This window comes from Erythranthe guttata, chromosome 4, assembly GCF_056151865.1.
Source record: "Erythranthe guttata isolate IM_541 chromosome 4, IM_541, whole genome shotgun sequence".
Lineage (NCBI taxonomy): Eukaryota > Viridiplantae > Streptophyta > Magnoliopsida > Lamiales > Phrymaceae > Erythranthe > Erythranthe guttata.
In genome coordinates this window covers 8323097-8335831 of record NC_142536.1, presented here as the reverse complement: position 1 = coordinate 8335831, position 12735 = coordinate 8323097, and the positions used below count along the sequence as shown (strand labels likewise).

The 12735-nt window shown below is 37.2% G+C and overlaps 1 protein-coding gene across 40 annotated transcripts; it reads right to left on the bottom strand.

Moving 5' to 3' along the window:
- Positions 1-209: 209 nt before the first annotated feature.
- On the bottom strand, positions 210-8333 carry LOC105972794 (uncharacterized). 40 transcript variants are annotated; one of them, XR_016030813.1, is made up of 17 exons: positions 7797-8333; positions 7333-7458; positions 7101-7231; positions 6864-6913; positions 6638-6687; positions 5194-6249; positions 5005-5090; positions 4567-4805; positions 4354-4421; positions 4159-4245; positions 3929-4084; positions 2589-2898; positions 2291-2405; positions 1536-1614; positions 1250-1448; positions 1101-1143; positions 210-649 (listed from the first exon to the last, which is right to left on the bottom strand). XR_016030813.1 is itself a non-coding variant. In XM_088816803.1 (17 exons), exons 12-17 carry the CDS (start codon positions 2539-2541, stop codon positions 636-638), a joined length of 345 nt encoding a protein of 114 aa, XP_088672929.1. In that variant the 5' UTR covers positions 2542-2898; positions 3929-4084; positions 4159-4245; positions 4354-4421; positions 4567-4805; positions 5005-5090; positions 5194-6249; positions 6638-6687; positions 6864-6913; positions 7101-7231; positions 7333-7458; positions 7797-8333; the 3' UTR covers positions 210-635. The 40 variants fall into 40 exon arrangements, 14 of the variants coding, with proteins under 14 accessions (XP_088672929.1, XP_088672928.1, XP_088672922.1 ...); XR_016030824.1 differs by having other exon boundaries at positions 1250-1342; positions 1572-1597; XR_016030816.1 differs by having other exon boundaries at positions 1536-1597; positions 4974-5090; positions 5773-6249.
- Positions 8334-12735: the final 4402 nt, after the last annotated feature.

Below are 12735 nucleotides of genomic sequence, written 5' to 3'. Positions count from 1 at the left end.
CGAAAAATTTCCGAAATTCCGAAATTTCCGGGCCTTTTGGAATTGGAATGAATTTTTAGATTCCGAAAATTTTGGTATTGGAATTGGAATTGATTTTGTACTTCCGAAATTTTTTGGAAATATTCCGAAAAGGCTAATTCCGATCCGATCCTTCCGACTTTCAGCCCTAGTTATTGGTTACAGAAATGTACTAATTCTGCAACTTCCTATACATCTAAAAAAAATGATATTGGATAAAGAAATGTACTTATTTAGAACCATATGCCAACGAGCAAGACAAGGCGCTAAACAAACAAAAACAAAAACAAAATAAAAATTACTCAATGAGCAAGAAAAATTCTTAAATACCCAAAGTAACTCGGTTTTTCTGATATCTTGTAATAAACAAAACCTCGTGCTATCCTATACCAGTGGCTTTCCATTATCCCGACTTTGAGGCCTGATTTGACCTTTCGCCGTTGGGGTACTTCCGTTCTCTCTGGCTGAAGATACACACCTCCCCTCGCCGAAATTGGCCTTCCTGAAACAATATATGATTGAGACGACGGCACCTTCTCGTAAATGGTGTCGGACGAGGTTGGCTCGGTGAGCAAGGACTTGCGTATTAGTTGGGTTTGCTTCTACCGAGGCTATGTTCAGGAAATTGGGCCTTTTAGTTAAAGCAAAAAGAACATTTCATATTAGTAGCACATCGATAATTCATTAGGCACAACTACTAACACAACTAACTTTAGAACATAATTTGGCAGTGCTAAAGCAGGCAATATCATGTCCAAATACACAACTTCATCTTTGAGTTGAGATTAATAACTTCTAATTAAAATAAGGTTGAACACACCCCATTGGAGTTCTTCTCTTCACATAAGTTTCTGAAGGCAAGACATAAAATCTTGACCCTGTGGGCATATATGGTGGTTATGGAAACCCAAAAAACACCGAAGTGGGGAAATTTAATTGCCGTTATTTTTCTGGAGTATATCAAATAGTAGATAAAAAACACAAGAAAAAACATCAAATTCCTCCACGATAAGGAAAGCACACACGCACAAAAAGAACGGAACAACAAAGACAACAAATTATTATGTGGAAGTGCTTGCTACCTTTGAAGTGGGGAACACGAGCATCCTCGTTAAAATGTACAACCTGTTATTGACCACGTAATTTGAAAATTGGTATTAATAGAAAAGGAAAAACATTATGACCAACGGGAAAGCAAAAACAAAACAGAGAGAGAGAAAATGAAACTCACAGGGCAATTGCAAATTGTTGAGATGTTGCTCCGAATCCGCAAAGGAATGGGAAAACAGCTTCGAATACAAAATCCGGGGTGCTCCATTCTTATCTACAAAACCAACCAGTACAAAATGAGGAAGAAAAGAAAAAAAACAAAAAGTAAAATACCTCGCGATAATGAGAAGTGGAGAGGTGAACATTCCACATCCTAATCACTGACAATAAAACTACTGTTAATAGCAATCAAAGATATAAATTTCTATTTATCGCAGCTCTTAAAGATTTACAAGGAAAATAATTACCATTTCACCACAAAAAAGACAAATCCATGTAGAAACCTCTGCATAGTCTTGCTTCATAGTTCCTTTATGAAAGAAACTCCTGTTAAATAGCAATCAAGGAAACAAAAGACAACATAATGGATAGTGTTTAATCTGTGCAAAAAATGAAGTGTTTAAATATGAGTAAACACTGCTAGATATCAGGAAAACAAGTTTGCAACTCGAATTAGGCACATAAAAACACCTGCATCATTACCAATCAAAACAAGAAGAAATGTACATACGAGTAATAACAGTTATTTTATTGACATTAATTGTAAAGAACATCGGGTCACTTCGACAACGGACCCGTGAACTGAAAAAGATGATGATAGATCCAAATCAACTAAAACAAGACTATTTTGTTAGCGTCGCCATTTTTTGTTTTGGGGCCTCTTCCATTTTCTTTTTTGGGGCCTATTTGATTCATCTCCATAGAACCATACCATCCCAGTACAATATTTCTCTAGTGTAAATTCATTCTCTTTGCTAGATGTTGTGCATGTACTAATAATGTATAAAATTACGACAACAACGTAAATAGATCACCATAACCATGCCTACAACCATAAAGCAGAAGCACAAGTTCCCAATTGAAGGGAAGACCTGAGGTAGTAACACAAAAGCCTGAATAAGAACTAAGACGTCAAAAAATCTGAAAGTTCAACATATTCAGGGCATATGTTTTGGTGAATGAATTTCGGCACATGCACAAAATAAAAATTTAGGAATTATACCTGTAATTAAATTGGGCAACTGATTGTATTTGTGAACACACTGACGTTTTACTTCAGTAAGTATGCAGCAGGCGGCCGGTAGAGCACGACGTAGAGCACGACAACATGAGCATACCTGCCAGGCGATATGTCCACTAGTTAATAAGAAAATTCAGTGGAAAATTACTGCAAGAAAACAATTTTTTTTAAATACGAACGTTCATGTAAACCGAAGAGAAACAGCAGCACAGTTCATCTTTCCCATTAACCATCGACAACAATAATATATGGAGCGAGGTTAAGGTCGAGAGCAGAGGACCTTTAAACGTCTGAGGCGGCAAACTGGAGCGGTTTGGTGGGAGGCACTTCAGCGGAAAGTATTGGGTTGCAGAGCAAGTGGACGGCGCAATGTTTCGGGCGGGAGGGGGGGGGGGGGCAAATCTTGTCTCGCCGATAGTACGCGAACACTCTTCGAAACAAGTAAAATCAGCAAATGAACTATCTATAGCCAACGAAATTTAAAACAGACCATAATGAAAATAAATGTAACACTTTCCTCCCAGTTGGTGTGGTACTCCAGAGGATGAAAATGAGGGCTTCAATTCAGAATCCTCTAAACCGATCTCGAACTGAAAAATAAGGAATAATTCACAACAAACAATAAAAGAAAACAAATTGAAGTATAAGCTTCCAATCACAATCTGGAATCTATTTGACGAGCAAAAGGACTTAGTTATTCCAGAAGACAAAAAAAAAAAAGGTAATATTCATCGTAATTAAATTAACCAAAAGCCGATACAAACCAAGAATGTGCCCGTGTCTGAATGAAGTCTTTCCATCGCAACCGAATATGACAACTGAAGCTTAAAAAGTAAATCAATTCTTTAAAGTTAACGAACAAAGCAAAACCGCCGAAATGTACACCTCCAGACAATGTCAATGTGAATTCATTATGATGATAAAAGAAATTACGTAAAACAAAGGTTATCCAGAACCCCACTCCCACTGATAGAATTCACTATGCACAACCAAAAAATTTGTTATTTAATTAATTCCAACAAAACACCCATCGAAAAGAAAGAAGCAAAACACGAAAAATGGAACCCATAATATCAGAAAGTGGCAATCTTGAAATAGCTTCGAAAGCCCAAAAAATGTACGTAGCAGCAAATTTACATAAAATCATGGGAACTTCATATGGCGAAAGAATAAGGAATTGAGTCAATAGTCGCAGCTGGCAGAGAGGAGGTGGGGGCTGTACAGCAAACTTAGGTGGCGAAGATGCAGGATAATATTCGAACAAAAGAGGAGGTGGCGGCCGAATATCAAACAACGTTGCAAAGATGCGACAAGCTGCTGCTGGTGGCGCCAGAAATTATAGGCCGCCGACCACTGACCAAGAAGGGGAACGCAGAAAGAAGTTTGGAAAACAAAGTTGTGTTTTAGGCAGCGGTTTGGGGAAAAAAAAAACCCTGCTGCAAAACGCCGGCGGGCATAGGGTGACCAATACATTATTATTTATTGGTTCAATAATACAATCGAATTTTCATTACATTATGTAATATTCTTATCTTAGTTAATCTTATCTTATGAACCAAACAATGCCTAAGAAAAGTAACCCGTTTTTTAACAAAAAAACAAAGTAAATAGACCAAATACCTGCACAGGGTTTGCTACAATAACAGTACCAACTATTGCACCTCCAATCATATGGCCATCAGGACTACACAGCACCTGTCCGAATGCGGCGCCGACCGCTTTCCGAGAGAAAGTACGAATCGGACAAGCACAATATCTCAAAACGACACTATTTATCTAGAAATAGCGAGTCAGAAAATAAAATAATGATAGCTCGAACAAAAGGACAAGACCATAAAGTAATTACTTACAATCAACATGGACAATCTAGGACTGCAATGATGCATAACACATTTTGGTCTCTGTCGTGCAAATGCCAGTATTTTTGCCGCAATATACTGTACACGACTTAGCAATTAATAATTGCAACAAAAAAATTACTACTGCAAATTGACGGATCACCGAATAAAATTGAGATAATTAATTAGGGAATGCAGCAAACTTACCTCTCTGACTCCAACGTGTAGTACATGTGGTGTAAATGCTAATCCCGCTGCAGCGTTCATCCATTCGCCTGATTAAAGAGTTTTTTTTTTTTTTTGTTAAAGTTCACGTCACACTGACAAAGATTAAGAACGTACGATAACTAAATCGATACGAATATTGAAACATGTGCATTTAGAGGAAAACGAAAGGCAATGTTCCCTTAAGACGCGTACTTTCGACGACAAAAATTGGCGATCCAAATTGACAACGTTTTTTGGTTTCACTGTGGCGGAATTCTTCCACAAGTTTGACCGTATAAGATTGTTCCACTATTTAAAGTATTTGATTCTTCATTATTCCCCTGCATTCATATCCCTTGCATTCATATCCCTAGGTTTGAGCCAGCACAATGTTGGGCACGACAGTATAAGATTGTTGCACTATTTCAGGAATTTTATTCGTCGTTGTCCCCCTGCATTCATATCGCGGGCCTAAACTGAAGCAGCAACTTATGAATAATGAAAAGAGAAACACATACAAATTATAAACCGAATTCCATAAACCACAAATAGCCAATAACTATGCAGAAATTATTCATGTTTATGAATTGGCAGTCAGAAATGGAAAGTTAAACGCATACGCATAAACATCCACATGGGGCAGAGAATTACAGGCAATTAGGCGCGTAGTCAACCCCACGAATGAAATCCAAGCAGGCTCGGACCTCCACAGCTTCTACTCCCTGCCCTTACCACACCTATAAAAAAGTTATAAACTATTAGTATCAGGACTGCCAACTAACCACCCGTGTTCTTCCGTTGGGAAACTTGCGAAAACGTTTGGCAGCGTGAAAGTACAACCTGAAGCTCAAGGCAGCAAGTACGACCTGGAGAGATAATACAAAACGAACACCATTTTCAGCCTATGACTATGGGGTTCACTCCAAACTATAGTTCAATGTGATCGAGTATCATCAGAGTAGAAGACCAAAGAACTTATCCTCACAAATAGTCAAATGTACTCATTAATCAAAATAGCCATTTTAATGAATTTTATTCCGGAAATTTGCGGAATATTATTTATAATGACCAGCTAACCGGACCCAGGAGCCAGCTAAGGGCGGTCAGTAAGTTCCAACAATGTGAAGAAACAGGCAGTGAAGATCCACCTAAGGAATTGAAGAATTATAGAGCCCTTTTACAGAGCCTGATTAAACTGAACTCAAAGGAAAAAGTGACGTGAAGAAAAAATACATCAGAGCGAACCTGGTGGTGGCTGCTGAAGAAACCAACAGCAGCAGCCATATTTTGAAAAGAATCATAATCAAAATTTAGAGCACAATAAACATCCGTAATTTCGGAACCGAGAAAAATAGACAAATAAAAAGAAGTACATTGTGTAACAGAAACAAGAACGCACTAAATAGATGATAATTTTACCTCTATAAATCCTGGCCGTCATACCATGCCCGCTAATTTTTTCATCGGGAGGCGTACAATTTGTACAAACATCAAAACAGCAACAAGACATTAAGTTCAAATAATCCAAAAAATGCAAAAACCTAAACGAATCAAAGAAAATCGTAAGAAAAAAAATATATATATAAGAGACATAAAGGAAACGAAGTCGCCGCAAAGCTACTCATTGGAGTGGCGCCATCAACAAACGTGGCCGAACTCATCTCCATCTCAGAATTCACTCGCCCGAATAAAATCAGGTGCAAAAGGAAATGGCACCAGCGAAATAATAATATAATTATCCAACAAGCAAGAAACCTGTATATGAACAGAGAGAGACCAAGAGCAAGCCGGAGCCGGGGGAAAAAAAAGGGCCAAACCTGTAAATGAATAGAGAGCCCAAGACCAAGCCGAAACACAAGAAAGCAATTCCAGGACTACTGACTTGGCGATCAGTACCTACAAAGCAAAGCCATGAAGATTCCAATTCCCGAAGTACAGTAAAAAAATTATGATACAAGGAAACGACTTTCAAATACTGGCAACAGCCGTTGGCATATATATACAGTTATATGATACCAAAATAATCCGACTCCCTCATTGAAGGAATAACGAAGGAGAGAACACGCATCAAAATAAAATTAAAACGCCTTATTGGTAATAGTTAAGATACCTATGGTAGATGTCTACAATGAATCAATCTTTCATCAATCCTCAGCAAAACAAATAACCGGTGAAGATAAGAAACCAATATCAGCCACATCAATATTGACAAAAAATTACAGAGAAACAAATGGCAAAATAATCGAATTAAATGGTAAATATAGGAACTGATTAGTAGTATTACCCAAATAAACGTAATTCCCAAAGGCCTAGAAGAAAAATCAATTCATACACCTGCAAGAAAAAGGAAGCCCAAAAATAGATAAATGTGTAAATTCAGGTTGTAAATTAAAAAAAAAAAAAATTAAATAAATAAATCAGGCGAAAGATATTAAGAAATGATCGATCCCCATTATACAAATGCACAAGCTAAAAAGTAAATTGAAATCAAATATGATTAGTAGTATTACCCAAATAAACGTAATTCCCAAAGGCCTAGAAGAAAAATCAATTCATACACCTGCAAGAAAAAGGAAGCCCAAAAATAGATAAATGTGTAAATTCAGGTTGTAAATTAAAAAAAAAAATATTAAATAAATAAATCAGGCGAAAGATATTAAGAAATGATCGATCCCCATTATACAAATGCACAAGCTAAAAAGTAAATTGAAATCAAATACCAGTAGAAAGGTGAAAGCAACAATCACCTTTTGGCATTGCTAAATAGACGATCATCACTGCTCCGAAAAGACTCCGACGACGGGCTTTTGCTTCCGGATAGCACGAAAGCATTCCGGCGAACTCCATTAAAATCTCTCGACAAATCCTTCACCACCTTCTGCGCACCACGAAAAATGCAAACACCCGCCCGCAGAATTAGCTTAACTATCAAAACGACGACGATCGGAAATCTCGTTTGAGATGAAAAGTAATTAATACAGGATTGCTAAATAGACGATCATCACTGCTCCGAAAAGACTCGGACGACGGTCTTTTGCTTCCGGATAGCACCAAAGCATTCCGGCGAACTCCATTAAAATATCTCGACAAATCCTTCACCACCTTCTGCGCATCACGAAAAATGCAAACACCCGCAGAATTAGCTTAAGTATCAAAACGACGACGATCGGAAATCTCGTTTGAGATGAAAAGTAATTAACACAGGATTGCAGAATTAAGTAGTCAACAGTCATGAATAACGAAAACAAAAAGGGGCAGATTTACATGAGTCTCTAAGCATACTATAAACGTTGTTCTTACACAATCGAAATATCCCCAAAAATTAAAACAAAAATCAAAATCAAAATAAAAAAAACCCTCGGAAATGGAGAAACAATTCTAGAGAAGGTTTTTGAAAAAAAAAATCAATTGAGATAATAAAATCCTTCAATAATAATTAATACCTTCTAGAAAAGTTGAACGGAGAAAGGACGCCGGAAGTATCTCTGCCAGCCCACCCGAATGCCCCAACTGGGTGCTCTGTATCGTGATATTTCCCCATTTTCGTCAAAAAATAATTAATTAAAAAAATTCTCAAGCTTATCTCTCTCCAGGAATCAGCGTATAGGATCCGTATACGGCGGCGGCAAATTGGAGTAAGCTTATGTGGGTGGAAAAAGGAGCAGCGGTGGGACGAGGAGAAGAGGACACGTGAATGGGAGCCGACATCGACGGAAGCAGGACGTGGAGGTGGAGGGCCGGAAGAAGGTCAACAATAGCTGCCGGCGGAGAGGAGGTTTTTTGGTGGGGTGAAGAAACGACGTCGTATGGTAAGAAGCAGATTAAAAAAAAAGGTAAAAATGAAGCACACATGTCACGGTCGAGCTGGTTGAAAAATAAAAGAAAAAGAAAAGATTTGAGGATGGTGATTGGACCGATGGAACCAAACGACCACGTTTGAGGATTAGTTGGGCCAAAAATAAATGAGAAAGAAAAGGCATAAAAAAAAAGGGCAAGATCCCTATATATATATAGTAATATATATACACGTACATACATATAGTTATACATTTTCATGCATGCATATATATATATATATATATATATATATATATATATATATATATATATATATATATATATAATAATATTATATATATATTTCACATAAGTTACCATATTTCGAAAACCAGGGGCGGTACATGCAAGGGGCAGGGGGGGGCTGTTGACCCCCCAAGAAAAAAAGAATTTTTTTTTAGGTATTTGGTATTGTATTCTTTGAATATTACTTTTGGCCCCCCAAAATTTTTGTAAATATGTGTCTTAATCCATTATTTTTTTTGTTTATTTTTCATAATCTTATATAAATTATAGATAAATATATCATATTTAATATAAAATATAAAATAAGATGCTTAAAACTTGTATTATTTTAAATAAAATTTATAAATATTATTTACTTTTGAATTTTTTTTATCAATGCGTTGAGATCGTGCCATGAATCCGGCCCCGAAATATTAAGTGCAACACATTATTAGAATAATTTAAATTAGTTTAGAATTTTGTGTGATGATTAAAATATGATATAATTATAATATATATGATATTTTAATTAAAAATTAGTAATATAAACTTATTTTTTCAATGTTTTGTGAACCTAAATTTTTTTTCGAGGCGCTGCCTTGAACCTTAAAATTTTAGTTAGCCCCCCCTTCATTTTCATCCTGGTTCCGCCCCTGTCGAAAACAATCAAGACATGTAATTATTCACATAAGTCACGTAATTCACGAAATTCCTAAAATTTCAATTTACGGAAATGATACTAAATCACATAATTCACACATATATATCTACTCACGAATTTCACAAAATAAATATCATGAAATAATTTAAATAACGCATGCAATTATTCACGTAAGTCACATAATATCATGTAATAATATTACCTAAGGATTCTCGAGTTAGAAATATTAGTTTCGGGTTTTAGGGTTTTCGGGTTTTGGAAAGGTGGGGTGTTACAAATTGAGAGTTGGCACTCGTAATGACGAGGATATTATAATGATTCCGAAATTGTAATCGTTGCATTTTTCCGATCATTGAATTGAGAGAGACGAGCAAGTAAAAGGAACTAACGAGCTTAAGCTGTTGGGCCCGGTCCAACTTAAGCCCGTTAGGGTTTTATGCAAGGGACTATAAATACTTGATTTATAGGCCTTGCAAACACACACAAGACCTAATCAAAACCCTAGCCGCTCACCTCTCTCTCTCTCGGCCTCTCTCCCGCGGCCATCACCGGCGCCGTCGCCGGAACCTCGCCGGAATCGGCCGTTCATTGGCCGATTGCTTTGGTAGTTTCTTTCCTTCTCTTTTTCTTCCGTTTTTCTAACTATTACGTGTCTAGTGCCACGTGTTTAGTAGATCGAAGTGTACGAGGTGAAATCCGAGAGGAGGAAGATCGAAGATCGAAGAACCAAGGAGCAACACACGAGCCGAAGCCGCATGCGATCCCACGCGCCACCCGAAGACCGCGCGTGAGATACACACGCCGCCGTGGCCGTCTCGCCGCTGCTGCCGCTGCACCGCTGCTGCCCCGGATTGTACGGATTGGTTTCCGTAGCAATCTCGACTTGCTTAGCGCTCCTACCTCACGTAGGCTTCAAGAGGTAAACACACGAATCTCATGTTTCGATTCGTTTACGTTTAAACTAAATATTCATGTTTGCTTTCGAATGATTTTATGTGATTATGTGTAATCGTTTTAATCGTTGCGAGCATGTTAGTTGGTTTAAAAGCGAGCATGTTAATTGGTTTAAATTCAGTTAAACATTTAAGCATGTATGTTGTTTTTTATTTCGCTGGAAGCGCAAAGGTACGCAATTAATTGATTTATATTATCGGGCATGTGTTTATGTGCTTTAAATTCGTTTAATTCGCATAAATTTTTTTTTTCCGCTGCGTACACGTGCCCAAAACCCAACAAATACACAATACAAACCCTAGCCTCTCACCTCACCTCACGTCTGTCGCCTCTCCTCCGCCGTCGCCGTCGCCGGAATCGGTGCCCACGCGCCGATAGTTCTTCGGTAGTATTACCTTTTGTTTTATTCTTCGGTATACGAGGTAAAATCCGAGAGGAGGAAGAAAAATGAGCTGATCTGCCAAAGCGCCACCGTCGATCCGCCGCAGCACGCGCCATCACGCGTCGCTCCAATTTAGCGGGTGAACCTCACACGCCGCCGCTGATCCGCACGTCCGCCGTCGTCGTTTCGCCGCCGCTTCTCCCGACTGCACGGATTGGTTTCCGTGTCAGTTAGTTTCAATCCGAGAACTCGCCTCACGCTTCGACAGGTAATTTTCGGATCCGCATTGTATTAGGTTTTAATTTAATTAGATTAAATTAAATGTTGATTTTCGCAGTATGATTTTTCTTGAATGATTTCGTGAAATTGTTTATCTTTGAATTATGATTTATTGCGAGCATGCTACATGATTTAATTATCGAATTAATATGCAAGTTGTAATTTAAATTTCGCAGGAGCGTTAAGGGAAGTAATTAATTGCTATTATCGAGTACGTCTTTATATGAGTAAAGACGTACTCATATAATATTATTTGTTTTTCATATAATATTTTTGTTTTCCCGCTGCTTACATGTGCCCGATTCCCAACAAGAACTTTGAGAACCATTCACGAGAAGCTTGTTTAAGACCATAGATATATTTATTATATTTACATACACGAGTCTCCCCTTTGTGAGAGAAGCCAGGGGAAGTTACATAGACCTCTTCAGTCAGATCTCCATGAAGAAATGCATTGTTGACATCAAGTTGGAGGATGGAACAACTTTTAATGGAATCAATTGATAGAAGTAACTAGTTTCACCACAGGTGCGAAGGTATCATGATAATCAATTCCTTCAATTTGAGTGTAACCTTTGAAAATTAAACGAGCTTTATATCAGTCAATTAAACCATTTGATCGATATTTAATTTTGAAGACCCATTTACAACAAATGGGTGATTTCCACGTGGAATTCAACATAAGGACGAAGTGTTATTTGATTCTAGAGCTCGAATTTCCTCGGTCGTTGCATCACGTCATTCAATTGATTTTATGGCTTGAGAATATGACCGCGACTCTTTATTCTTAATGACATTTGTGAGGAAAGCTCGATGAGAATGACTTAAATTACAGAAAGAAATATAATTCACCAGTGGAACATCAGTGGATAGTGAAATATGATTACAAATATAATCATTGAGATGCTTTGGTTGGTGACGAATACGTTGAGGGTAATTATTGACAATTGTTGTTGAAGGTGGATTAGAGGATGGTGTACCATTTGAAATAGATGGAGAATTAGTTGAACCATCAACTTGAGAAGGTGAGGAAGGAGATCGATGAGTGGTCTAGGGTAGTCAAAATACCCATCATCATCGATCGAAGTAATTGAAATTGATTTTTTGAAAGATGAATTTGAAAGATCATTATATGGAAAAATTGACTCATGAAATATGACATCCAGTGAAACGTAGATTTGACGAGTTTTAAGGTCGTATATATGATATCCTTTTTGTCCATATGGATAACCTACAAAAATACTAGCTTTTGCCCGTTCATCAAATTTATGTTGAATATTTATATTTTTAGAAAAACATAAACACCAAAAAACTCAAGAGAGGAATAAGATGGAATATGTCCCATAAAGACTTGATGAGTGGATTTATATTGAAGAACTGGAGTTGGAAGTTTGTTAATAAGAAATGCAGAGGTTAGAATACATTCACCCCCAAAACGAAAGTGGCAAGTTTGCTTGAAATCGCAAATCTCTTGCAACATCAAGTAGATGTCGGTGCTTACGTTCTACAATGCCATTTTGTTGTGGGGTCGCGACACAACTACGTTGATGAATGATTCTATTATGATGAAACCATTTTTTTATTTGTTTGGAAAGAAAATCAGAACCATTATCTGATCGTATGGTTTGAAGTTGAGGAAGAAAAATATCCCCTTTTTCGGAATTGAAATGAGAAATCTTTGTGTTAAATTGACGACATATTAGATTAAAAAAATGAATTATCATGTTAAAAGTTTTGGATTTGTGTTTCATTAGATAAATCCAAGTACATCTTGAATAATCATCAACAATAGTTAAAAAGAATCGTCATCCATTTTGTGAGGGTATAGAGAAAGGACCCCAATTATCAACATGAATCAATTCAAAACAATGAGATGTACAAGATGTACGTTGAGGACACGAAAGACGTGCCTGTTTAGCACGTGGACAAATATCACAAATAAAATCCTTATTTGAAATAATATTTTGAGATTTCTTAGCAATAAAATCAAAACGAGGCCTAGATGGATGACCAATGCGAGAATGCCATGGTTCAAATTTGTTAC

Excerpts from the sequence above, each read along its gene's own strand:
- LOC105972794 (XM_088816790.1), bottom strand. The coding sequence starts at position 2,541 with ATGGTTAATGGGAAAGATGAACTGTGCTGCTGTTTCTCTTCGGTTTAC. Across the intron at positions 2,406-2,487 it reads TCTCTTCGGTTTACATGAAC|GTATGCTCATGTTGTCGTGC; the intron begins GTTCGTATTTAA and ends ATCGCCTGGCAG. Across the intron at positions 1,598-2,290 it reads GTTGCCCAATTTAATTACAG|GAACTATGAAGCAAGACTAT; the intron begins GTATAATTCCTA and ends TCTTTCATAAAG.